General features: G+C 42.4%; 1 protein-coding gene across 5 annotated transcripts in view; it reads right to left on the minus strand.

Annotated features, from left to right (window-relative positions):
• Positions 1-26012, minus strand: part of SLC29A4 (solute carrier family 29 member 4) — a 218918-nt gene that overhangs the window by 19915 nt on the left and 172991 nt on the right. For 3 of the 5 annotated variants that reach the window (XM_086940687.1, XM_086940685.1, XM_086940684.1), the window contains exon 7: positions 24101-24366. In XM_086940687.1, coding sequence (XP_086796813.1) covers positions 24101-24366 — 266 coding nt within the window. The remainder of the gene's footprint in view (positions 1-24100; positions 24367-26012) is intronic. The other 2 variants (XM_086940688.1, XM_086940686.1) reach the window with 1 other exon arrangement.

Below are 26012 nucleotides of genomic sequence, written 5' to 3' on the forward strand. Positions count from 1 at the left end.
AGGACGTGTAATCTGGAAGGTTTCTCATGAGGAAATGTTCAATTGCTATTGGAAATTCAGCTCTCTTGTTAGGGTCATCTAGTAGGTCATCATTTAGGCACCATTGCAGTGGTGGAGGGCTAGGGTAATTAAGAGGTCAGAGGCCACTATCAGCTCTATTTTCAGGGAGTGGGACAGATGGAGTAAAGAGTTGATCACTATGATATAATCTATCCTCGAAAAGCAGTGATGGGGCGATGAGTAAAACGTACAGTCACTTCCATCCGGGTTTTATAGGCACCAGACATCTACTAGGTTATTGTTGCTACAACAGATTTTCATTTGTCTGTGCGATTTATAACCTATAGAATTATGTGTGAAATTCTTTTTAGGTTACCATCCAGAGGAAGGTTGAAGTCTCCACCCAGAATTAGACCCAGGTTGTCTGAGAGGTCCAAGATTTGTCTACCTAGGTCCTTCCAGAGGATACTGCGTTGTTGTTCGGTGCGTATATATTAACAATGAAGAATTCTAGATCCTTTGTTTTCACTTTGGAGATGAGCCATGAGTTGTACTGGTCAAGAGTGTATGATATTACAGATTTTTGTTTATAACAATGTGACCACGCCGTTCTTTTTTGTGTGGGGCAGGTAAGGGGCCGATCTTGGTAAATTAATGAGCTATTGAATTTTGTGTTGTGAATAGATTTTAGGTGGGTCTCCTGTAAGAGGATAATGTCCCCTTTTAATTTGTTGCAGTATTCCGCTACCACTTTACGTTTTACTGGTTGATTAAGTACCTATGTGTTTAAAGAGAGTAGGTTTAATTCGGAGATTCATTGTGAGTCAGTGGTATATATTTTGGGGTAATGGGAAGATGTCTTGGGGGGTGTTGTTTCAGGTTTGTGAACATGAGTGAAGCTACTTGTTTAAAAGTATGTTGTTTGATATAATACAGCAGATATGCTCTGGGATTGTAAATGGTGTGCTGATGGGGCATAATGTGTGTGTTGGAGTGGTGTAAGTCGAGGGACTGCCAGGAAGCCGAATGTAGCAGTGGAGCAATCATCGAGGAAGGAAGACAGAGGAGAGAGAGATGAGAGAAGAAGAGCCAGACAAACAAGGCATTCAATTAAACTGGAACAAAAAACAGTGGTGTGGCTCACTGGTTAGAGGCGGCAGACCCAGAAGCAGAGGACGGCCTGGGACCAGGGTTCAATTCCCAACCAGGGTAAGCGGACTCGATAATTCTCGCCTCAGTGCCTACTCTAACCAGGGATCACACTCGGCAACTCTGGGCATTAGCTTGCCTCATCTCCACAACGGCCCCCCACAAATGCCGGGGATGCCTGGTTACACCTTGGAGATACCCAGGAGGGACCATCCCACAGGGACGGGTTCCCCAGCGGTCTATAGCGCCAGGACGCCTCCGGGTAGCAGTGCGCTTTACAAGACACCCACATTTACATTTACATTTACCCCATAGCCACCCTCCACCCATCCCTTGAAATGCCATAGCGTGCATTCCCCCTACCCTAATCTAAGTGGGACTCTATGGGCCACAAGCTGGCCTGTCTCAAACCAACTGGGTGACTACCCAATCCTGCAGATTGACTGATATGGTTCAAAAACAATATATTAAGAAATGTGAAACACCATAGTGTACAGCTGCCCCCTTCAACCTTACAGTGACCAATCTGTACATTTGGACTAAGCAAAGGGGTATTGGATTATGATGTATTGAATCTGTTAAGATCAAGTCGGACTGCAGGCTGGCCGCGTGCTTGGAGTATTGACCCCCACCATTAATGGTGGACAGGTGTCTGTGGGCATGTAATTTGTGGGGTGTAGCCATATATTACATTAGTTATATGGTAACCTGTGTCCTATGGATTGAATCACTAATCTAAACAACATTATGAGGAATACTGAGTGTATTATTGTAAACAGAAAAACAATATAGAGCATCAAAAGGTAAGTAGAAAGGGTGTCATAAGTTAACAACAGCTAGGCTGAAAAAAAACATTTAAGGCATCTGCAGGCAAGGCAGGTTACACTAGTAATGGAGACATAGATGCGAGTACCTCAAATCTGCCTCGTAGTATGACCTCATGTATGAGTATGAGTAAGCATGATGTCCATAGGTACCTAGAGGAAAGCATAAGTGTAAGTATGTGTTAAAGTAGGGTTTGAAGGTCCAGTTGAGGTTGCCACCTTGATACTTGATCAAGTATATGAAACATACATGATCAGATCAGAGACAGTGGACGTTAACAGCAAAGTCTCTGCGGCTCAACTTAGGGTAACATCAGTCCTGATTGCCAGCTCTAGGATCTCCTGACAAACATTCAGAATCCTAGTTTGTGCACAGGTTAGAGACAAAGAGCATTGTCAACTTAGCCGTAGCAATTCAGTGTGAAGAAACTTTAGACCTCTTCATTAGCGCAAGATGTCCCTGGCATACTTTGGATTACCATAGCCTCAAACACAGAGGATTTCAGGAACTTTTGTGGGGTACATAAAGAACAATGACTTCCCCTGGAATACAATATGGAATTTAGAAGAGCCAGTGAATCCAAAAGGAGTATTCTGATCTTTGAGGGACCGACGGAGGACCAGGAAACCTTTCCTAATGGACAAAGTCTCTTTTGAGTAATCCTGTGCGATGTTGAGTTTGGAGCGTTCCATAGGATGTGATGGGCTTTCCTCATATAGGCCAGTATATGCTTCTGTTGGTATCGTTGCAGTCTGAATATCATAGCTCTTGCAGTGGATGAAGAGTTTGGACTGTTAAAGCGGGTTTGCCCATTGGAACTCTATGAGCCTTTTCTATCTCAAAGTCTTCATCAAATTTGATTCCACGGGTGCATGGTATCCAAACCTCTAGAAAGTTGACACAGGAATTTGTGTCATCGTCCACCTTTTCTGTGACACCAAATATACGGGGATTTCCTCTGCGGTTGCGATCTCCAGCTTGGATATCTCTTTAGTCAGGGACTTGATCTTATTGGTAGTTCATCAACTTTTTTTTCCTTGGGCAAAGCAGAGTCCTCTAGCCTACTAATCCCTGTCTCTGCTTCTGTTAGACTGCCTGTCATACTGTGAAAGTCATTCCGTAGCACTTGCAGATCATGATGCATGGCTGCTGTGTTTGCTTTTGTCTCTTAGGATAGGTCGTGCAGGGCTCCAAGTCATTGTAGTATTATTTTCAGGCTTGCCCCCGGGTCTGATTTTGGTTTAATCAGAGGGTCTGGCAAGGGATGGTCCACCTTGGCTTGTTTAAGAGTTGTCGTATTGTCTTTGGAGTCAATGTTATTATAGGATTCTTTGCTCCTATGATCTGCCATTGTGGGAGAGCGAGTGGACCTGGTCTTGTGGGCCAGGGTACTCATTGGTCAGGCAAATAGTGGTGTGGATTGAACAGTTCAGTGCTCCAATAGTCTCCTAAGCTTCTGTAAAGAAGTTCACGGTGGTCGCACTATTACATAGCAGTGGTCAGATGGTAGTTATGTATGGTCTCTGTGTTAAGGAAGGTTAGTCCCACCAGCTGAGGTGTTTCACACACAGCATTCATGCTGGAGGTGACTATGAGGAAACTATGATGCCCTTGACCATCCATGTCGCTTGTCCAACTGTCCATACCCCAATAGCTCAATAACTACCTCAATAACTTGGAATTTGATGCTCAGAGGTACACTGTGAAAAAGGCGCGTGTAAGGCTGACTGTGGGTCCCAAAAACAGACTGGAATGACTGTTCTGCTGGCGCTTTGGAATGTGAAGGGCAGACCAAGACGTTCAACCAATGTTACTGCCAGTATCAAGCCCAGTGCAAGTAGCTGCGGTAATCAGGGGCCCGGGACCTTTGGAACCTCCCCCGAAGGTAGCCATAAAACTTGACTATGGTGTATTTAACTACTCTGGTCGTTATCTCTCTGAGAGTTCATAACACGCTCCATGTGGTGCTGTAGTTATAGTTGCTCATAGGATTGGGTAGGCGCATGGTCAAAGGCTTGGATGTGATATTGAACTTATGAGCCTCCCTGGTTAAGTGTGCACCACACTAAGAGTTTGAGCTTTTACCTCACTTTGCTTTAACAGTCCAGGCTGTGAGTCATTCCACGGATTAGGGAGCTAAGAGCGGTTGCAATTTTGTTTTGGGCGAGGGTCTTGCCTCAAGGGAGCTTTTCGAGAAGGGTGAGCTATGGCGTGAGTCCCTGTCACATCCCATGTGTTTTACATACATGACGGATGGTCTCCGTGTGGTGACAGGTGTATGTATTGCACCTCCATTTTCTTTAGTAGTCCACACTGAGGGTCGCTCAGTGAAGTGCGCACGGAGGACACTCATCAGTAATAATCCTTCGTAATAATCAGGAGTCTGTTAGCTATAACACGGGTTCCTGATTCGTCACACCCCGTGTTATTTGCATGCTTGATATCTGTTGTAGGGTTAGTGGTGGATGGGGGCACGCTCAGATTGGCGAGCTGAACATCATTAAGGATGTATCACTCAGACACTTGGGTGGAGTAGAGGTGGCAAACTCAAGAGGCTCCTCGGACGGTCTCCGTGTGTTAGCAGAGATATGTGCGCTCTGCCTCTTTTTTCTTTAGTAGTGCAGGCTGAGAATCGCTCCGTGAAGCAAGAGCCACATGCGGACGCCATTTTGTTTATGCTGCACAGGGTTCATTTGTTGGAGCAACCTCATTGAACCCATCGAGCTATGGCATGGTTCCCGTCTCATTACACACCTCTGCGAACTGCTTGCACTGACGGATATGCACAGGCTGATAGCCAATGGAATGTGTGAACGCTTCTTTAAAATTGTGGATCGGGCGCCGAGCAGTTGGCTCTGGCAGCCATCTTGTATATATTATTCAAAGCATACTACTGTGCGTCAAACTAACCAGACCAGCTTTTATTATTGGGTGGGACAGCCTGCTGCCCAAAGCACTCAGAATTTAGTGTGCACATTAGCTGGTCGGAAAAAAAACATTTAGCTCGTCATAAAGAATGACTTCACTGGACACAATGCCAATGTACCCACTGAGTAGATTACTAAAAATTACTGTAAAGGTGGAGAGATACTCGTAAATATTTGTATTACAAACAGAAACAGCGCATACAGTACCACACTATACACTGTTTCAAAATTAAGAAGGTTCGTAGTATTTATTCTAACAGTGTCACCAAAAGCATTCACCTTTGATAGAGTTAAATTATTTCCAGTCTCAATTAAACTACCTAAATATTTGAGGAAAGTAAAAAAGTTTCTGACAAACCGAAGTCATCAAAGCATTAAAAATGCAAATAATTTTACAGATAACATTTACCCAGATTTTCAAATTCTAAAATGTTATATGAGAATTCTGGAAGACTAGCCTTTTGAAGAAAACTTTTGGAAATCAGTTGAAAACTTCAAATATGGTTTTAGTCTTAAAAGTAGACAAAGGCAAACATCTTTGTGCCAGTTACAAATTAATTATATTGATTGTAGAATATTTGTATTTTTCATGTAACTGTGCTGATAAAACCACACAGTCCAGAGCTTCTGCAGGATGAAGATTTGAGGTACAGCAGCTTCATGAGTCAGTAGCTCCTCTGATAAAGGTCCATCTTCTCCCCTCGGTGCACAACCTGGCAGTGGTGTAACCTTATGGCATGACACCTTCACCTCTCACTCTTGTCTCTAACAGATAGATTCATCAAAGACCCGTTTTGCGAGTCTTTAATAGCGATTCATAAGGAATCCCTATTACAGACTCGCAAAACGGGATTCATGTAGGAATCGCAAAATAAATTGCGATTCCTACACATTGCTTATTTGCGATTAGCAAATTGCTAATCGCAAATAAGGAAATACTCCCCATTCATTCCTACGGGCCTAAAGGCCCATAGGAATGAATGGGGAGTATTCCTTATTTGCGATTAGCAATTAGCTAATCGCAAATAAGATAGCGATTTCAAGGGTGCCAGGGGTGTCCAAAGGACACCCTGTAGCACCCCTGAAATGCAAATTTACACAGGTGTTGCACACACACATGTCCAAAGGACATGTGTGTGTGTAACATGCCATAGAGAAAAATGCACTAAAGTGCTTTTTACTATTTTTTCGCAATTTACCACGAAGTCAGACTTCGTGGTAAATAGCGACCAAATATTGCGAATTCTCAATTTCAAATTGGTTGATGAATTGCATTTAAGGAATCTCTATTAGAGATTCCTTAAATCCAATTCCTCGCAAATATGCGATTTCGCAAATAGCGATTTTTGAATTTGGGATGATGAATCCCAAATGCAAAAATCGCACTCGCAAAGGGCCAGATTCTCAGAATCTGGCCCTTTGCGAGCACAATTTTGTTTCATGAATCGGGCTGTAAGGCACATAGTAAATATTTGACTGTCTGATCTGATATGTGACTGGCTCCACTTTTCTGGCCTTTCAGCTGCACCACTTTAATCTGCATCTAACTACTGGAATTACGCGGAAGGGAGGGCCAAATTATGTGGCAGGGTTCAGTAAATTATGTAGCAAGAAAGGTCAAATTATGCGGGGTAATGTGTCACATTTTGTGACAGAATTACTTCATTGTTTTGTAATTTTTAAACTGTTTGGGCATTGGTTGCACATAATTAGTACCAGTTCAAAACCCAAATATAATAATAATCAAAAGAAAGGTGACCAGTCAACCTTTGCAAAGGACCTCTGCTGCGTGGCAACAGTGGTTGCTGTGCTGTTAGTAACCTTTTAACCGTTTGTGCTAGGAACACATTTTTTTGTTGTTAAAATCTGCGGAGTATGTGGAAGATGATGGGTTATGTGGCAAGTGCAGTCAATCTATATAACTATGCAACAATTGCCGCTGCCACACAATCGCATAATTCCAGTGGCCCTGACTATATACTCCAGTCTTACCAGAAACCATCTGTACAGCTGCACCCCTCTTTCAAGGATACAGTGTTTTTTTTATTTTTTATTACTAGCCCACTTCGGCCTTGTCAATATTCAAAGGCATGACACGTAACTGACTGTACACAGGCCTGCCCAACTCATAAATACATTAGCTTGAAATTTGACTTTATTCTTTCCCGATCAGACGCATTTTTTGGTTCAATCAGCCTCATTCCTAGCTCAGTTTGTGACTGGCTGCATCCCATGTGTTTTGCGCCTCTAGAGGCCCTGGCCTGTAACTAATCGGATCCTTGCCACACTTTGCACCTTAAATTATTTGTCTGAAATGTGATTGATATAATATTGGATTGAGTATGCTACATGCCAACCTGACTGCAAAAGGCACAGATCATCTAAGATTAACAGTTGCCTCTACATTACCAACTTCTAGAGACCCTCTCCTCATAAGGGTGGCTCTACCTAAGTCTACCTGTTTGTCCTCTTGTCCTTTCAGGGTCTCTAACTTACATCTTGATCAGTGGTGCTCCTTTCTCATGCCACCCTGGCCTTTTAGAACCACAGCAGTGGTGTGGCTTATTCCACCTCATCCCTGGAGGCCTTCCAGAAGTAGCCAACATTGCCTCGGTGTGTGTCTCTTTCTTAAGTAATACCCAGTGTATGCTTTGCATTTCCATCTGTTAGAAGGTAACAAGAGGAAATGCAGTAGATTGCACATTCAGACCAAAGTGCTGAAGACACCCTTACATTTTAACATTCTTGTTCTACAAGGGGACCGAAGTGTTGCTGGAACTGCTCAGACCATTATAATAATGGGGTAACCCTAGAGGTACGGGACCTGGGTAATTACTAATGTAAACAAACAATGGTCCAAGACCCAATTTTTTGAAAACGAAAAATCAAAGATTAAACAGCTCAAGGTGTGCATAAAATTCACAACCCAAACACAATTAAATGAGAAACAAGAGAATAGGCAACAGTAACCAACTCAAGCTTTTTTGCATTTAATCCATTCTTGGAGTTCAAAATATTATCTACAGTTTTTTATACATTTTATATACAATGCCCCGTATCAAGAGCGTGCAGTAAAAGAAAAGAAAGTGTCAAAGGGCGTGATCGTGATGAGGTGAAAAGAGAAAAGAAATCACACAGAGTGTATAAAAAATTATTCTGTATTATTCAGAAAGAAACAGTCAACAAAGGACTGGAGCAACAAATCCTGGCCACATTAGTAAGTCGAATGTACAGTCCTTAATGATATTCATGAGACATAAGATGTATGAATGTCTGCACTAAAGGGAAGATAACATTAGTGGTCCAGGTATTTTTAGTTAGGTGTCGACGTTTCGACTCGTCTTGCGGCCTTGCGGTTAGTTATTCCTGGGCCATGCGAGTCTTCTTCAGGACAGATATGACGGGGCAAGGGATCAGGTAGATGACCCTATAGAGAATACAAATATCGGTGAGGATTGGAGCTGTTGCCTATTTTATTTATTTAAAACCTAGGAGAGGGTTCAAAAATGGCTTACCCTTCACAGGATGGGGTAGGCGTAATTTCTCCCAAGGTAACTTGGTCCTTACAAATTGGAGGGGGTATTATAGAGGTCCTCTGAAAAAATCAAAGAGGAGCCTGTGCGTTACAATAATGCAAGCTCAGTAGAAATTATTGCCAGGATAGACAGTATAAATATATTATTACCTTTAATGTGCGTATGGGGTTCCTATGTTAATCATGAGACCATATACCAGTATATGTCTCCTCAGTTCAATTCATTGGTAATTGTGCAGCTTACAAAAGTCTTCACATTTTTTGTTATACCTGGAAAGTTAAGGGCCAATTACTAGTAAGTATCAATACAGTATTGTTCCAATAGTAAATAGACAGATGGCCAAACGGGGGCCATTTACCTGATTAAAGCTGTCTAAAAGAGCTTCAGAGAAAGGATAAATCAATCGCCAAATCGAAGCCAGAAACAGCAACTGAAAGCAGAAAAAACGGGGATAAGTCTCCTTCCCTGAAACGCTCCGCGTTATTCTGGCAGGGTCTCCCATGTTAACTTACTTGAAAAAAACGAGCAGCGTGGTCTGATAAGTAGACACGCGTCGGTAGTGGAACCCCAAGGCAGAGTGGTTCAACACATCGTGTGTTGACTCTGTTGTACCACGTTCGGATAGTAGAGCGCGATGACGGACTACTCCGTGACCGGGCACTTCCAGGTGAGGGAGGACACTCCCTTCGCCTGTGTTGGTTTTAAAATTGGAATATTCGGTTTGAAACATCAACGCTAGAAGGTGTAAACGAAGCCCCTGTTAATGTTTGGCGCTACAGGTTATTATGTGAGCAAAAAATAGAATTATTTCTTGCGAGAGTGTTATAGCGCGATACATATTCGAAAATATTTATAATTAGCGTGTTAGCAGGCTAGGCACGTTAATCATGCAGTATAATACATATAAGCTGGTTTTAGTTACATTGAACATAGGAGAATCAGCTTAAAGGTGAATAACCCTGGCGGCCATTTTGAGTTGGGGAGACACAGATCGAGCCCCATTGGTCATCATAATACACATGTTAAAAGACATATTTACAAGGAAAAAGGGGACAGTTGACAAACACTATTTACAATTACACACAAACAGCGCATAGTTACCATAGTAATAGTCATTCACAATGAACATAGAGGATCTGAATGTCATAGCTGATTTCACACTTAAGGAAAAAAGGGGGGGAATAAAGATTAGAGGATTCCCACTTGTCTATTGATCTCCTCCAATTCATTCAACCCTTTATGTGCCGTATCCAGGAAGTGTATCCAACGGCATTCCCTCCTGCTTAGGATGCTCTGTACATCACCCCCTCGTGGGTTAGCTTGTATTTTTTCCACGACCCACCATTTGATGCTCTCCGGAGGGTGTGAGAAAGTGGTAAAATGCTGTACAAGTGGAGCCCCTATTGTTTTGCACCGTATCCGGCTGACATGTTGGAGGATCCTCCTGGATACGGCACAGAAAGGGTTGAATGAATTGGAGGAGATCAATAGACAAGTGGGAATCCTCTGATCTTTATTCCCCCCCTTTTTTCCTTAAGTGTGAAATCAGCTATGACATTCAGATCCTCTATGTTCATTGTGAATGACTATTACTATGGTAACTATGCGCTGTTTGTGTGTAATTGTAAATAGTGTTTGTCAACTGTCCCCTTTTTCCTTGTAAATATGTCTTTTAACATGTGTATTATGATGACCAATGGGGCTCGATCTGTGTCTCCCCAACTCAAAATGGCCGCCAGGGTTATTCACCTTTAAGCTGATTCTCCTATGTTCAATGTAACTAAAACCAGCTTATATGTATTATACTGCATGATTAACGTGCCTAGCCTGCTAACACGCTAATTATAAATATTTTCGAATATGTATCGCGCTATAACACTCTCGCAAGAAATAATTCTATTTTTTGCTCACATAATAACCTGTAGCGCCAAACATTAACAGGGGCTTCGTTTACACCTTCTAGCGTTGATGTTTCAAACCTAATATTCCAATTTTAAAACCAACACAGGCGAAGGGAGTGTCCTCCCTCACCTGGAAGTGCCCGGTCACGGAGTAGTCCGTCATCGCGCTCTACTATCCGAACGCGGTACAACAGAGTCAACACACAATGTGTTGAACCACTCTGCCTTGGGGTTCCACTACCGACGCGTGTCTACTTATCAGACCACGCTGCTCGTTTTTTTCAAGTAAGTTAACATGGGAGACCCTGCCAGAATAACGCGGAGCGTTTCAGGGAAGGAGACTTATCCCCATTTTTTCTGCTTTCAGTTGCTGTTTCTGGCTTCGATTTGGCGATTGATTTATCCTTTCTCTGAAGCTCTTTTAGACAGCTTTAATCAGGTAAATGGCCCCCGTTTGGCCATCTGTCTATTTACTATTGGAACAATACTGTATTGATACTTACTAGTAATTGGCCCTTAACTTTCCAGGTATAACAAAAAATGTGAAGACTTTTGTAAGCTGCACAATTACCAATGAATTGAACTGAGGAGACATATACTGGTATATGGTCTCATGATTAACATAGGAACCCCATACGCACATTAAAGGTAATAATATATTTATACTGTCTATCCTGGCAATAATTTCTACTGAGCTTGCATTATTGTAACGCACAGGCTCCTCTTTGATTTTTTCAGAGGACCTCTATAATACCCCCTCCAATTTGTAAGGACCAAGTTACCTTGGGAGAAATTACGCCTACCCCATCCTGTGAAGGGTAAGCCATTTTTGAACCCTCTCCTAGGTTTTAAATAAATAAAATAGGCAACAGCTCCAATCCTCACCGATATTTGTATTCTCTATAGGGTCATCTACCTGATCCCTTGCCCCGTCATATCTGTCCTGAAGAAGACTCGCATGGCCCAGGAATAACTAACCGCAAGGCCGCAAGACGAGTCGAAACGTCGACACCTAACTAAAAATACCTGGACCACTAATGTTATCTTCCCTTTAGTGCAGACATTCATACATCTTATGTCTCATGAATATCATTAAGGACTGTACATTCGACTTACTAATGTGGCCAGGATTTGTTGCTCCAGTCCTTTGTTGACTGTTTCTTTCTGAATAATACAGAATAATTTTTTATACACTCTGTGTGATTTCTTTTCTCTTTTCACCTCATCACGATCACGCCCGTTGACACTTTCTTTTCTTTTACTGCACGCTCTTGATACGGGGCATTGTATATAAAATGTATAAAAAACTGTAGATAATATTTTGAACTCCAAGAATGGATTAAATGCAAAAAAGCTTGAGTTGGTTACTGTTGCCTATTCTCTTGTTTCTCATTTAATTGTGTTTGGGTTGTGAATTTTATGCACACCTTGAGCTGTTTAATCTTTGATTTTTCGTTTTCAAAAAATTGGGTCTTGGACCATTGTTTGTTTACATTAGGAACTGCTCAGACAACTGTGTGTTTACATCTGAACTGTGCATGCTGACCAATGTGTTGTTGAGATAAATAAATTTTAACATTCAACCAAAAAGGAAGGATTACAAATATTGATATAGTCTTTGTTCCCAAGAGCCCTAGTGGTGTAGGAATAAACAGTAGTTTTAAAAAGAAACTAAAACCAAGCTAATGCTTACAAATCAGTGACCAGCAGACACTATCTAGGGATTGCTGTGCAACAACACATTGTCACCAGAATTCCCAAAAAGTTTCGGCCCGATTGACAAAGAGATGAATCCTGAAAAAAGCTTCAAATAAGTTATTTCTCAATTATAAAATACTTTCCCATGAGTCAGCACATATTACTCTTGGAACTGCTCACGTATGACTTAAGACTGACGTAAGACACACCTATTCACACAAACTACTTTTGTGGCATGCGTTTAAGCCCAGTGACTTTCCTTGAGTTCCTATGTGTTCCCATAAGTTCACATGCGTTCAGTGGTAAATTTACATTAAGATTAGCATTAGGTCTTAAACCGATTAACAAGAATCATGCTCACCTGATGAGTTTTGTTCATGTTCATGCAGAGTTTTGGAAAGAAATGGGCCTGAATCTCAAACTGCATTTTGTAGTACGTGAAGTAGTACTAAAGGACGACTACCTGCTTCATGCTAAATATATTTGACAAACAGATGATTGGATATCTCCATTTCCACTTCTTTTATCTTATGTATTTGAAGATCTCCACATATGTAAGCTTACTCCTTAGTAGTAAATATGGAAGGAACAGGGGGATTGGTAGTTATTAGAGAGAAGATGCTGTTAGAAATACTGCACGAAGAGACACTCATTCTCATACCCTGAAGATCATCCTTATGTGGAAGTATATTACACGTCTTGGTGACCAGGCAACAGGATGCCAAGGTGCCTAAGGGTACATAGAGGAATTAGACTAAAACATTATGGGTGTCTGATAAAGAATGTTTGGAGTGGTCATTCTGTTCATTCTCATGTTCTTTATTTCTGGGTTATCTGTTATAATGGTGAGAACTGTAATTCTTACAATTTACACAGGTTAGCACATAATAAACCCGAATTAGCTCATAATATAGAGCTGTGTTTATATTTAGGAAGTCTGGGGTACATCTCCTCAAATCTTACAAGTGCTTTTCTGGCTGGTCTCTCGATTTCGTAAACTCTCCAGCAAAGCTAAGTGCAAAGGCCGTAGGAGGAGGTGGAAAGTACCTACATGTTTTGTCTTCTCCAAAGAGATCTAGACTATAAACACTTAGGATAGTTAACCCAGGTGTGACTTCAAACATTAAGGGTTCCACAACTCTTTCTAAATCACAACTTGATATTAAGTAGAAATAGATACCTAAGACAGGTGTAAGCTACTCATAGAAAAAAAGATTTGTGAATTGGGCCTTGTCTGTACAGTTTCCCATTTCAAGTTGTACTTTGTTTGATATTAGAGATCCAGACTTTGAAGCTGATAATGCTGCAGCCAAAAGACCATAATAAAGAAGAGATGAAACAATTAGGCAAGCAGTAAATGCAGATGAGATAGAGAAGCTCTTCAAATTACTTAATCGTGACTCAAAACCTAAAACCCAGGTTGCTATCCTTGACATTACTCATCCCCTTTCTAGAAGACTTTGGGGCATATTACCAACAACTAGCGATGATTATCGCTATGTTGGTTTAGCTGCAATATTAATATCGCCGAGCTCCGCCGATTTTTATCGCTTAGGAGCCTTGCTAATATCAAGGTTTATCTCCTAAGCGATAAAAATCGGCCGAAATGCATGAATATCGCTGTAAAGTCAGCGATATTCATGCATTACCGAGCAAATACACTTAGCCATTTTATCCACCTACCATTGGATAACATGGCTAAGAACAGCTCTGGGCAGGCATTAGCTTTTGGAGATAATCACGCTTAGCGCGATTATTTCCAAAAGTTGGTAATAGGAGATAGAGATGTCTTGGCAAGCCCACTTTGCATCTCATTAGCGATAATTATCGCTGACATGCAAAGTGGGCACCTAAATGCCCGCTATCTCCTACTAGCTGTCGCTAACTGGCGTTAGCGACAGCTAGGTAATAGGGCGATACAATTATCGCCGCTTTAGCAGGAAAAATTCCCGCTAAAGCGGCGATTATGCCCTTGGTAATATGCCCCTTTGACTTACCTACAACACTTTGAGTTTAATTCGAAAATCTATTTTCACACCAATGTTTAACAAGTGTATTTTTGAGGGCAATATCCAAATCCTGATGCCCACAATCAGGTTTGTGATCATTTCTTCCTTCAAGCAGAATTTACAAATATGAAAATTCTGTCAGTTTCGTGGAATTTCTTCTTTTGTAAATTTAGTGTGTCATACTGAAGCAAACAAATAAGTGATAGATGCAATACTCGGCTGCATCTCAGTTCATCATTATTTTGCACACCAAGCCCCCTCAGTTTGGTTGCAAATCAATCTTGACCTTGCTCCATTAGAAACAGTCCAGCCTGAACTGCCAACCCAAGTCCAACCTGAGTCAGGACACAAGCACCCCAAGACCAGTTTCACCTTCATTAGGGCTCATTAGTTGGGTACAGCTTAATTCCAGTGGAGCAGTTTGTACAGACTCCACATCGGGGCAAACCATTCTCACTTAGATTGTTGCACTGAAGCATACAAAAAAGTGATAGATGGAATGCACACCATGCAACCAGCGGAACTGGTCTAGGGTTGCCTGTGTTTCGGTTCAGGGAGGACCCGGCCTAGCAGTTTGGTTCTCGACAGGTCCTATCATATAGAAGTGAATTACTACATTTTCCACTCTGGCACCATATACTAAGCGACTTCAAATACACTTAATACAACTGTGACACATTTGGTCAGCATTTAGCCGGATACCATTGGGCTAGTGGATAGTTTTGTGAATATCCATGTCCTTTCCATGAACCACGTGCTTCTGTTGCTGCCTAAATACCAATACAAATAAATGTTTTTATCTACCACCCTATTTTCTAAGAGTAGAGCTGCAACAAGCTTGGAGACTTCATCAAAAGCTCTCTCAGTGTGTTAACTCCAGGCAGCTGTTAGCTCCAAAATCAGAGTCATACTCAAAGCGCGTTCATTAGGAGGAGCTGTAAGAATCAACCCAGTTTAAGGATTCATAGCTTTAGAAGGAGACATTAAGGCTGCAGGCCTAAACTTTTACCTATTCGGTGACTATATGCTGTGTGCTTTATTATTTCCTGAAAGGTTTATGTACACTAATGGTTCACATTAGAAATAATCAATAATCCCTTGTAATTAGGTATTACATATATAATTATATAATTCATATGGTACTGGGTTTTGTTGTGTATTGCCCTGCATCTAAATTAAGCTAACAGCACAGTACAAGACACTTGTGTTTATTGGCACACAGCAGTAACCACCATGGACCAAGTAGCAAGGAAACATCTCACAACTGCCACTCCTCAAACCTCCAAGCCATGACCCAAGAATTCCATCTTAAATGTGCAGGAAGGTGTCCCTTCCTGCACAAAAACAATCCTACTTTCAATGCACTATGCTGCAAGGGTGCCTGCGTTGGCTCTAGGCAGCACGCTGCCCTCCAGCACTGGAAAATGATAGGAATGTGCCAGATAGCTGGATATTGTTAAGTACGGCACATTCTTGCCCTTTCCCTGTTACACAGCGCAGCCAGGTAACTTGCTTCACTGCGTGATTATTTGTTATATGTGCCCCTCAGTGCAGTGGATCATAAATGAAGGTACCACACGCACACCATTCTGAAGAACCTCAGACTACAAACAGTTTCTGAAATAGAAAATCGATAGTGCCACGTGTGTTTACCATCTGAGATCCCATATTTCAGTAAATCTGTACCGAATTAGAGTGCTATTATGTAGGGACCTTAGGGCATTATCCGCCATATAAATTAACATTGGTCCTCAAATGCTCTTCTGAAAAGGTACATCTGAAGCCGTTCTTATGAAATGGCTATCTTAGTCTTGAAGAAGAGAAGATAAACAACATCCCACACATATCTTTACCCTACATCCTGTAGTGACCAGAAGAGAGCGGGCGCTGGTTCACAGACAATGTCTATGCTGATAAGGGATCAGGTGCGTTTGCTGGTTAATCAGATCCATATTCCTGCTGGTCCCATGTGTAGATCAGAGAATACCGGAACATGCTATATTATTTTACTTCATCTGGTGTATACATTTACCAAATGTCCAGCAGGGGTGGCTCTAAGCTCATGGCGGCCCCGGGCAGGGAGAGTAGGTAGGGGGACCCGGAAGAGCGGTCCGAGCGGGGCGCAGCGCGGAGGCCAGTTAAGAGGGGGGGTGGTCAGGGTGTTTGGAAGTGGAACAGAGCCGGAGGCCGCCAAATCCCTGCCAGGGGCCGCCACGCAAATATGTAACCATCCTCAGAGGATTATTATATTAAGGCTATATATTGGAGTGGTGGCCCCTGGGGTTTGGTGGCCCTGTGCAGGTGCACAGTTTGCACATACCTAAGGCGCCCCCGTGTCCAGGATTAACATGTCCTCTTCTACATTCTTTCTGGAGCAGGAGTAGGACTATGGAAATATTAGTTAGAAGCTTAATGATACTTTCTTAGTAGTGGAACGGTGTTAAGATACATTGGAGTATAACAAATTAGGGTGGTTTTTTAAAATATAATTTCTGTTTAATCTTCAGCCATAACTCCATTTCAAAGCCTCTTCTCTTCTGCTCCAGAAATCCAGCTAAAGAGCCTTCTTCAGCCAGTATCAAGTTTGGATGACTTGAACATGCAATTATGTTAAATGTATGTGAAGCTTTCTCTAGGGAAAACACATGTTTCCTCTGCAACCACAGATTCAAACGTTTGTATGTAAAATCATCAAGGTTAATAATACCAATCTGCACTCATATCGACTCCAAAATATCCACTAACTTATTTTTTTATTATTATTATTATTTATTTTATTTTATATTTTCCAACGGTTTACAAAGTCGATATTTACTTCTTCAAACGACAACCCCCCTCCCCACCCCGGATCCGTGGTAACCAAAAACAAGGAAAAAGAAAGATATAGTTTCAGGCTGTAAACATTTACACTTTCAAGATACATGTTTTAGTGCAGCGATAATTATTAGATCAAAGAAAATGAACTGAGAGCAAGTCACATCTAATAAAGTAAAAGAGAAAAAAGACTGTGAAGGAGGCATAAGTGGGAAGTATATTGCAGGGAAAAAGAAAGAAAAAAGGGGGGCGGGAGAAAGGACAGAGGGGGCACAGCGTATGGAGTGCAGAGCGGGGGTCGAAGCCTACGGTGGAGAGACTGATAGGGAGGGATACTAAATAACGTGGAGAAATAGGAAAAAGGGGGCTAATACGTAATGAAGCCTAGGTATTCATAGTTTCAAGCCAGTTGATCATAGGATCCCAGACTACCAGGCCCCTTTTCTTTGCCCTCCAGCCTTTTTTGGCATATATTGCCTACTCCAACCTATACGTGGCGAATAGCCTCGCTTGCCATTGACCCAAAGATGGAGGGTCAGGTCTTTCCAGTAGGTAGCTATGCATATCCGTAAAATAGACATTGCAACGAAAATTAATGCCCCACCAGCTTTAGGATGAATCGGTCATATAACCCTAACTGGATGGTACAGGGTGTAAGTTAAATATCTGAGGAGAGAATCTTACTCAAAAATTGTTGCATCCGCGCCATACTCTGTACATCATGGGCAGTTTGCCCCGGAGCCAGATGTCCATTTAGCAACTCTACTGGGTGTTATAAATTTAAAAAAAAACGGTTTTATAAAATTGCGCTTGCAATTTAGAAGATAAAAGATATATTTGTGCTAGACCCAAAGCAGAGCAGAAAGCATTCGGCGGAGTATTGAACTTGATCCGCCATTTAGCGTCAATTTTACTCATATCGTCTGGCTACTGTTCATTCAAGATGGAATAGATACTTCCTATCCATGGCAAATTAGGCCTTAATAGCTTATCAATAAGGCTAACCACTGTAAACCCTGCAGACCCCCCAGTTTTATGTGTTAAATAACTTGTGATGGCCTGATATTGGAAGATCTGATTATTACCCAATTTATAGCAGGTTTGCAGATCTTGAAATGATCAGATGCGACCAGAGTTAAAAAAAATCCCCTAGTCTACTGAATCCTGCTGAGTACCATTGACGAATTGCGTTTTGGAATATCAACGGCAGGTTATCAATATATCGAATGGGAGTGTAGCAGTTTAATTTAGATATTCCAAAAACCTTGCGAACATTGCTGAAAACCTGGTAAGCACTGAGCATAGTCTTAAATCGGACTCGCTTGTAATAGCCGAGTTCCAGTTGACGCCAAAGGCAGCACCTTACGTTCTCCCCCAAAAGTAAACGGTAAGGAGAGGGCAGTCCTGATGGGCTTAGGACACGATCTTCATATAAGTAGTTCACAAGAGTGCTGTAATGCCGCAGCCCAGTGATATAGTTTTAAATTAGGGAGAGCCCAGCCTCCCCTCTCCCTGGGTAGGGAGAGGAGATTAAAGGCTCTCCTTGGCTGCATGTATGCCCAGATGAACCGCGAAAAGATTTGCTCAAACCTAGCTAGTGAATGATTATTACAAATAAGCGGGATTGTTCGGAAAAAATTGAGAAGCTTGGAAAAATACGTCATCTTTAAAACGTTGCATCTTCCTACTATGATTAAGTGCAAATTATCGATTTTCCAGAGTGATTTCTCCATTGTGATAGCAAGAGGAGTCAAGTTTTCTGATACTAAAGTGTCCAGATCTGAGACTATATTGACTCATAGGTATTTCGCCTTCTCGGTTATCCTACTGTCTACCCAGCTTATTTTCCCATTTACAACAATCTGTGTTTTTGATTTGTTCAGGGCATAGCCAGGTATTAGTCCAAATTCCTGTGCTTCTTGTTCTAAGGCCCTAATGGCAGTCTCAGGTTTGGGACTTATTATGGCAAGGTCGTCGGTATAAGCCATGACTTTTGTATCTATGCCGAACCTACTAACTGGCAAGATAGAGGGGTTTAGTTCAATTCTTTTAATCAGGGGGTCGATATACAGTGCGAAAAGCAGGGGTGAACAGGGACACCCCTGCCTCGCCGCTCACGTTATCTTAATTTGCTCTGTCAGATGGCCGTTAATGAAAAATTTAGCGGGGGGATCCTGGTAAAGTGCCTGTACTGCCTGAACTATTCTCGGGCCAAAGCAGATCCGCTGCATAGTAGCCCAGAGGAATTGCCAGGAGACCCAGAGGAATTGCCAGGAGACCCGATCAAATGCTTTTTCCGCGTCTAAAAGAATTAACGAAATCGGGTCTCCTGACAACCTCTGCGGCATCAAATAAGGTGATAGTGCGGCGGACATGCTCATTAGTACCTTTTTTGGGTATAAAACTGTGTTGCCAATCGGAGACTAAAAGCTCAATGTTGGCAGAGAGTTTAGTGGCAATAATTTAAAAAAAGATTTTTGAATCAGTATTGATTAAGGTTATAGGTCGGTACAATGACATTTCCAGCGGTGATTTATCCTTTTTGGGGAAAATCACTATTTTAGCTAGTGACCAAGAGTCTGGAGGTTTGGCCCCCTCGAAGATGGATCTTACCGCCTCGGTAAATATCTCTTATATTTGCTAAGAAAAAACCTTATAGAGTTCTACGGGAATGCTATCAGTCCCGGCGGCTTTGCCATCCGGAAGGCAAGTAAGTGCTGTTAAGATCTTGTCCCACATTGGAGAGATTTCTATTGCCTCACATTCGTTCGAGTTAAGTTTGCTAATGGGGATAGTCGCTAGATATTCCCTAACTTTAATCTGTATATCGAGATTTGTTCCTTCGGTTTCTTCCGAATAAAGTTTCTCGTAAAAGTTCCTAAATGCTTCCTCTATTTTTCTAGGGTCAGAAGTTGTTCCTACGTTGTCTATGTTTATTGTAGTAATAGATTTGGCAGTTTTCTGCTGTCTAGTAGCAATGGAAAGTTGGTGGCCAATACGCTCTCCCAACTCATAGCATTTTTCTTTAGAAGCTGCCCATTTGATGGCTATTTTCTCTGCCAACACCTCACCCATCTCCGATTTGGCCACTGAAACTGCTAACTGTGCCTCATCAATTCCTGTTCCAGTCTAGACCGCGTGTATTCATTTTTTCTTTGCTTCTATCATCCGTCCCTGTACCAGACTGATTTGCTTCTTCTCCTTTCTGTTCCTCCTGATAGAGAAACGCAATGTCTCGCCCCTTATGCCTGCCTTGATAGTGGAGACAGTCCCGTTATTTATATTCAAAAACTTCTTGTATCAACCCGGCCATATGTTCTCGATAGTTGTTATCGTGTAATAGTGCTTTTTCGCAAGTCCAGTGCGAGATTGGTTCCTGGTTACCCCAGCCTTCTAAGTTTAACATAAGGAGGTTGTGGTCAGACAGAAGTTGGGAGGCTACATCAATGGAGCAATCATGGATTAAAGCAGGCGATACAAAAAAATAATCGAGTCTGGCTAATGACAGATGAGGAGCAGAGAAAAAAGTCAAACCATTCTGATCCGGCTTCAGATAGGCCCAGACATCTTTTAACCCATGGGTACTAACCAAATCGAGCAGCGCTCGTAACACTTTAGGTTTCCTACCCTGATAGACCCATACCCCTGTTGAATCCCAGGTACCATGCATGTTTAAGTTCAGCTCCGCGCATAAAATTAAAGGGAGTGGCCAGTGAACAAGCTCTTTGGTTACCTGATGTATAATCCCTGGGTCATCTAGGTTACTGGCGTAAACAGAGCAGATCGTAAATACAGATTTAGAGAATAAAGTGCACCTTGTGATGACCCATCTCCCTAATGCATTGGTTTTAACTTGATTAGCTACTAATTGTAAGGTTTTCCGGGCCAGTATCCCAACACCCTTCATCTTAGCCCCTTGAGACGTTGCCCCAATAATTTTGAACCCAAGAGAATTCAGCAAAGATTTCTGGGCCCCTTCAATATGGGTCTCTTGGAGACATATTATATCTGCCCCATGAAACGTAATGTCTGCGCGGTTATCTGCCTCTTTAATGGATCGTTCAGACTACAGATGTTTAATGATACAATCCTAAGTTTATTTAGTGAACCCATTTTTAAGTTCTAATGGTGGCCCGTATCTGAGTGGCACTGGCCGAGGCCTTCGCCATACCGACTCCTCCCCTCCCCACACCCTCCAACCAGCCCCCCCCGGTCACACCCCCAGTCCCCCTCCCCCACCCGAAAACACGCCCATCAAGCTCTACTAAGCTAAAATTATACAAAAATTTAAGGTTTGAGTACAGTCGAGCTCAGCCTGTTAACTTTTGAAACTATGTTTGCCACGCACCCAGTCAATGCCCCCCCCCTAAATAGACAGTCAGGATAAACCTGAATAATGGTGAGCAGATGTGAGATCCCGGCCACCACCCCATTTGATATCTCGTCAGTTAGTTAGTGAGCTGACCTGACCTACCCTGGCGACCCCCCATAAAAAGAAAAGGAGAACAATCTGAAAGAAAAACGAGCTGAGCAAAAAGACAAAGAAAAAGTAAGGCTAGGAATGCCAGGAATACCAGTCAAGCTTCAACCCCAGCTTGAATTTATCAAATTGGAGAGTCCTAGCCAGAGTCCAGAGTCTTAATGACTTAGAGTTTGCTATTTAGGATTTCTTCTTTCCGGTTAGTTCTTTCAGATATTCTCCGGCTTTGATCTCCGACAAGAATACTCGGGTTGATCCTTCAAATATGATTTTCAATCTCACTGGATTCATCAAGTATACTTGTGCACCTTGTTGTTGTAGTGGTGTTATCAGTTGGACTGTTGCATGACCAAAGTCTGGTTTAGAGAAGAACTTTATCCCGTCTACTTCTTTAGGAGAATTTGGCCTGGCCTGGTCATATACTAATTGTCTTAACAAAAAGTTCCCAAAAAATACTAGAAAGACTCTTGGTTTTTCATTTCTGGGGTTGGTACCATCCCGCTTTGATTTCAGATTAAAAGGGAACCGGTGAGCTCTTTGGATCTCCTGATCCCAATTCCAGCTAGACTGTGAGGGGAAAGTGGCCCGGATAAGTTTCACATGAACCCTCTAGGATCTTCTTCCTCGGCCGCCTCTGGTATCCCTAGCAGTCTGAGGTTGTTCCTCCGCATCCTGTTTTCCTGCTCCTCCAGCTTGGTCATCAAGTCAGTGAGGCAAGCCTCATGGGTTGCAGATTGCTCTTTTACTTGCACCACTGCAGACTCGAGAGTCTCTGTTCTTCCTTCCACCATGGTGACCCTATCTCCGATATCGGTACAAATTTTGTTTAATTTTCTGATGCCGCCGAGTTTTTTGGAGGCCCTCTTGCAGCTAAACTTTCTGTTCTAGCTTCCTCTTCGGAATTGTTTGAAAGACTCCAGAATTGATAATAAAGATGGCTCATGAGTACTTGCGGAGTTTCACTGTGGACTTGCCCCTTGCTGAAGATTAGTAATCCCCGAGGATAATGTCCCTTGCAAGTCTGAATGGTCCCATTTCAGCCGACTACGTTTCCTGCTTCGGGCTTTTTTCTTTTTTATTGAACTCATCATCGAATCGCTTTGCCCACCTTAAGACTTGCTGCTTTCGGGTGAGCTTGAAGCCTCGTCATCCGTCCCTGACAAAGAACCATCTGAGACGGAAAATACGTTTTTGTTTGCTAAGTATGGGGTCTGCGGATCGATAGGACTCTGATTTGCATTTTCAAGCCTGTTTTCCGCACCCTTTTTATCTTTGTTGGAGGTACCTTTTGTAGCTTTAAGGTCAATTGCAGTTGGGGCAATAACGGTGGCAGATAAAATACTATCAACTGTGGCGGCAGTAGCGTTGATAGGTATAATGGTTTGGTCACCATGAGTTAAAGCTAGTGACATTATTTCATTATTTGCAGCTAACTCTCCTCTGAGTTCATCGATAGTTGTTCGTACGAGCTGCAACGACGGCTGTGTGGCATCTGGAGCTAAGGCTAGAGCAATATCAGGTGGGCTGCCAGACTTGTTTAAAGCAGGAATAGGAATGAGGGCAGGAGCAGGGGTGAGAGTAGGGATTTTTTGACAACAGGAAAATGTCTAGCTATAGATGAGAGGTTTCCCGTAGGTACGGTGCCTGCGGCAAAACTTTCTTTTAAATTGCTCGCTCCCCCGGGCTTGCCTGTTTTCTTAACCTCCCATCTTCCCTTTTACCTTTTTTGAGATGATCTGCTTTTTTCAAGAGCCTTTTCCAATTTTTCTCTGTCACTAGGTTCTTCGTGACTCAGGTTTGGCTTTTGCTTTAAGCACTTTCTGGCCTGTGTAGTCATTCTCCCCCCTCACACTGCTTCATTTTACAGATGAAAATCCGCCCCTCACGCTGCTCCGTTTTACAGATGAGATTTCGCCACATCCGCTGGTTACGTTCCGCAGCCTCGAGCAATCCTGGAGTTCTTGAAATGCTTTAATGAAGGCGAAAGAGGAGCGGTCCGCAATTACAGGGAAATCAGCGTGACCCCATGCACGCAAGACCACAGTAATCCAAACGCGTGCTCTGATACTTTTGTGGCCGCGCTGAGCATATGTTGAAGCTCGCGGGGCCCGGGATTCAATTACGGCAGGCGGTACAAACCCACTCATCCGCTCAGGTGCAACAGGGGCCGTAGCAGTAAATCAAAAACGCCAAGCCGAAGTAACAGACCAGCCGCTCAGGTCAGCCTCGTGTTGTGAGTGGCGTGGAGGCCGGCAAAGGAAACACTCACACTAGCGCCATCTGCTGTGCTCTACTAACTTATTTTTAAGGTAGGTCTACATTGGGTAGTTTAGATTAGGTGTTCTTAACTCCATAGTTATTTACCTTAATGATAAATGGGTAGTCAATTGATATTGTGAAATACCTGTAGGTACAAGTCAATATAAAAAAACCTCAATATTTTAGTAGAACATAACACAAATGTATATTTCTTATTAAGTAGCATTGCTTATAATGACTCAGCCATTCAATAGAGAATGGTATCCAATGATGATCTGTAGAATCCATATTCTGTAAATTCTGTTGTGGTTCGTTATGAAGAATGAATAGTGAATTTTACGAAACCTGGTTATGTCACCTGCATGCTTCTCAACCACCTGCCATGCCAGAATCTCCAGTTATGTTTAAAGTATGAGTTTGGTAACGCAATGCTCATCGCTAGTACAGGTTAAAAAGTCCTAAGCACATATAATGTCTGTATCTCAGAAAAATAGAAACTTACAAATCTTACTTCCTCTGTAATGGCGTCATGATGAACTCGGTAGCCATTTCCATGGCGAGAAGCACTTCTGGGCTCTGGAGCACCCTCCCGGGCACGAGCAGTGTAATAGCGGACAAAGTGTGTGCGCCTCACCAGCAAGTGGAGGATGAAGCACATGAGCTCGATGCCGATAGAAATGAAGAAGAAGATGATGGTGTTGGCCTTCTCATCAGGTAAGAGCATTTTGGTGAATATGCGACTGAGAGAGATGATCACCCCGGCAGTACCTAGAAAGCAAATCCAGTTCAACAGTTGTTAATGGTCAGACATTCACTGGTATCTAAAGCACCATGGAAGAGTGTGAATCACTCGTGACTTGGGGTTGATGACTACATGGTAAGGAGGTGGAGAATTTTTATTAAATGAACAAAATATCACCCCTAATCGATCTGCAATGTAGCCATTGTGTAATAAGTTATAAATCTAGTAGTACTGCATCCTCTTTAGCTTACCACAACTCTGATATGATTGTATTGTACTCATACTATAGACCAAGATTGGTTCCCAGTAATTAAATGCCCCCTTCCCTCAAATCACCATCTACTGGATATGTTGGTGGGTCAATCCAACAAAATGTCTTCACCTGAACCTAACCTTTTAGTGCACATGCATTAATACCTACTTTTTAGGTTATAGTGTGGTATTAGAATGTCCTGACTGTACCTAGGCACTTTGTATGTCCTCATAAGATTCTTGATCATCTTAGTTTTTCTTCTGCATATTTTGGGTTCTTTCCTTGTCATTAGTTATTGTAGTGAGTTGTTAGAGTGTCTGTTGTGTGTGATGAGGGATCTTTGAGCATTCACTATATGACAAATTCAATTGCAGATATCTTGTTCACTTTTCACATCTCTGTCCAGCATGTTAGATGGAAGGAAAACTTGATTATAAAAAGCTGGCAAGACAAATGTTGTGCTTTGCATCCTACACTTTCATAACTCTATGGAGCATATTTAAAAGCCCTATCGGCTCCACAACGTCACTTTTCATGACATATTGTGATGGTGATAGGGGGTTCACCTTAGTCACAAGGCTGCGTGGCTTAACACCGCCTTGTGAATAAGGCCCCCTTTCACGCTAGAATTAGCGTGAAAGGTGAGAGGGCAATGGCTGTTGTGGTGGGCGATCCACCACAACACATTGATTTTGACGCTGCACCATATTTACAAGGGTGGATTAAATAGAAGGTAGCGCCAAAATTAAGACCAGGAAAAACCTGGTCTTACCCTGGCGCAATGAGGAGAAATGTTTAATTTCTCCTTGTTTTTGCTGTTTTCATGTGTGCTGAGTTGTGCAGCACACCTAGAAACAACAAAACACCATTGATTGTTTATGTACAGGAAGGTGTCCCTTCCAGCACATAAACAATCATTAAAAAATTACGTTTTGCAACTTCTATGTGTGCTGCACTAAGCAGCACATATAGAAGTTACAAAACCCCATTTAGGGATTGTTTATGTGCAGGAAGGGACGCCTTCCTGCACATAAGCAATCTTCCACTGCAACGCAGACACCCTTGCACTATGGTGCAAGTGTTGGGTTCTTGTGTTGGCACTAGGCAGCCAAGTATAGCACCAGTGCAGGGGGAAACGCAAGGCTGCACCATATTGCTGTAAATACAGTGCAGCAGTAGGCCAAGACGGCTAACGCTGCGCTCCTTCACTTCTATTGTAAATGTGACCCTACATGTCTCCAGGAAGGAGAGGTAACTGTATGCTTTCTTTATGAGTCTTTGGCATCCGTCTCAAACTTGACAAACACTATTAAACAAAGATCTTGGGGCCAGATGTATTGAGAATGGTTTTGGTAAATGTGGTCGCAAATCGCGCACTCACGTTTACAATATCCATTTTTTTAACAACAAACCTCTAAA

Source organism: Lissotriton vulgaris, chromosome 10, assembly GCF_964263255.1.
Source record: "Lissotriton vulgaris chromosome 10, aLisVul1.2, whole genome shotgun sequence".
In the NCBI taxonomy this organism is placed as follows: domain Eukaryota; kingdom Metazoa; phylum Chordata; class Amphibia; order Caudata; family Salamandridae; genus Lissotriton; species Lissotriton vulgaris.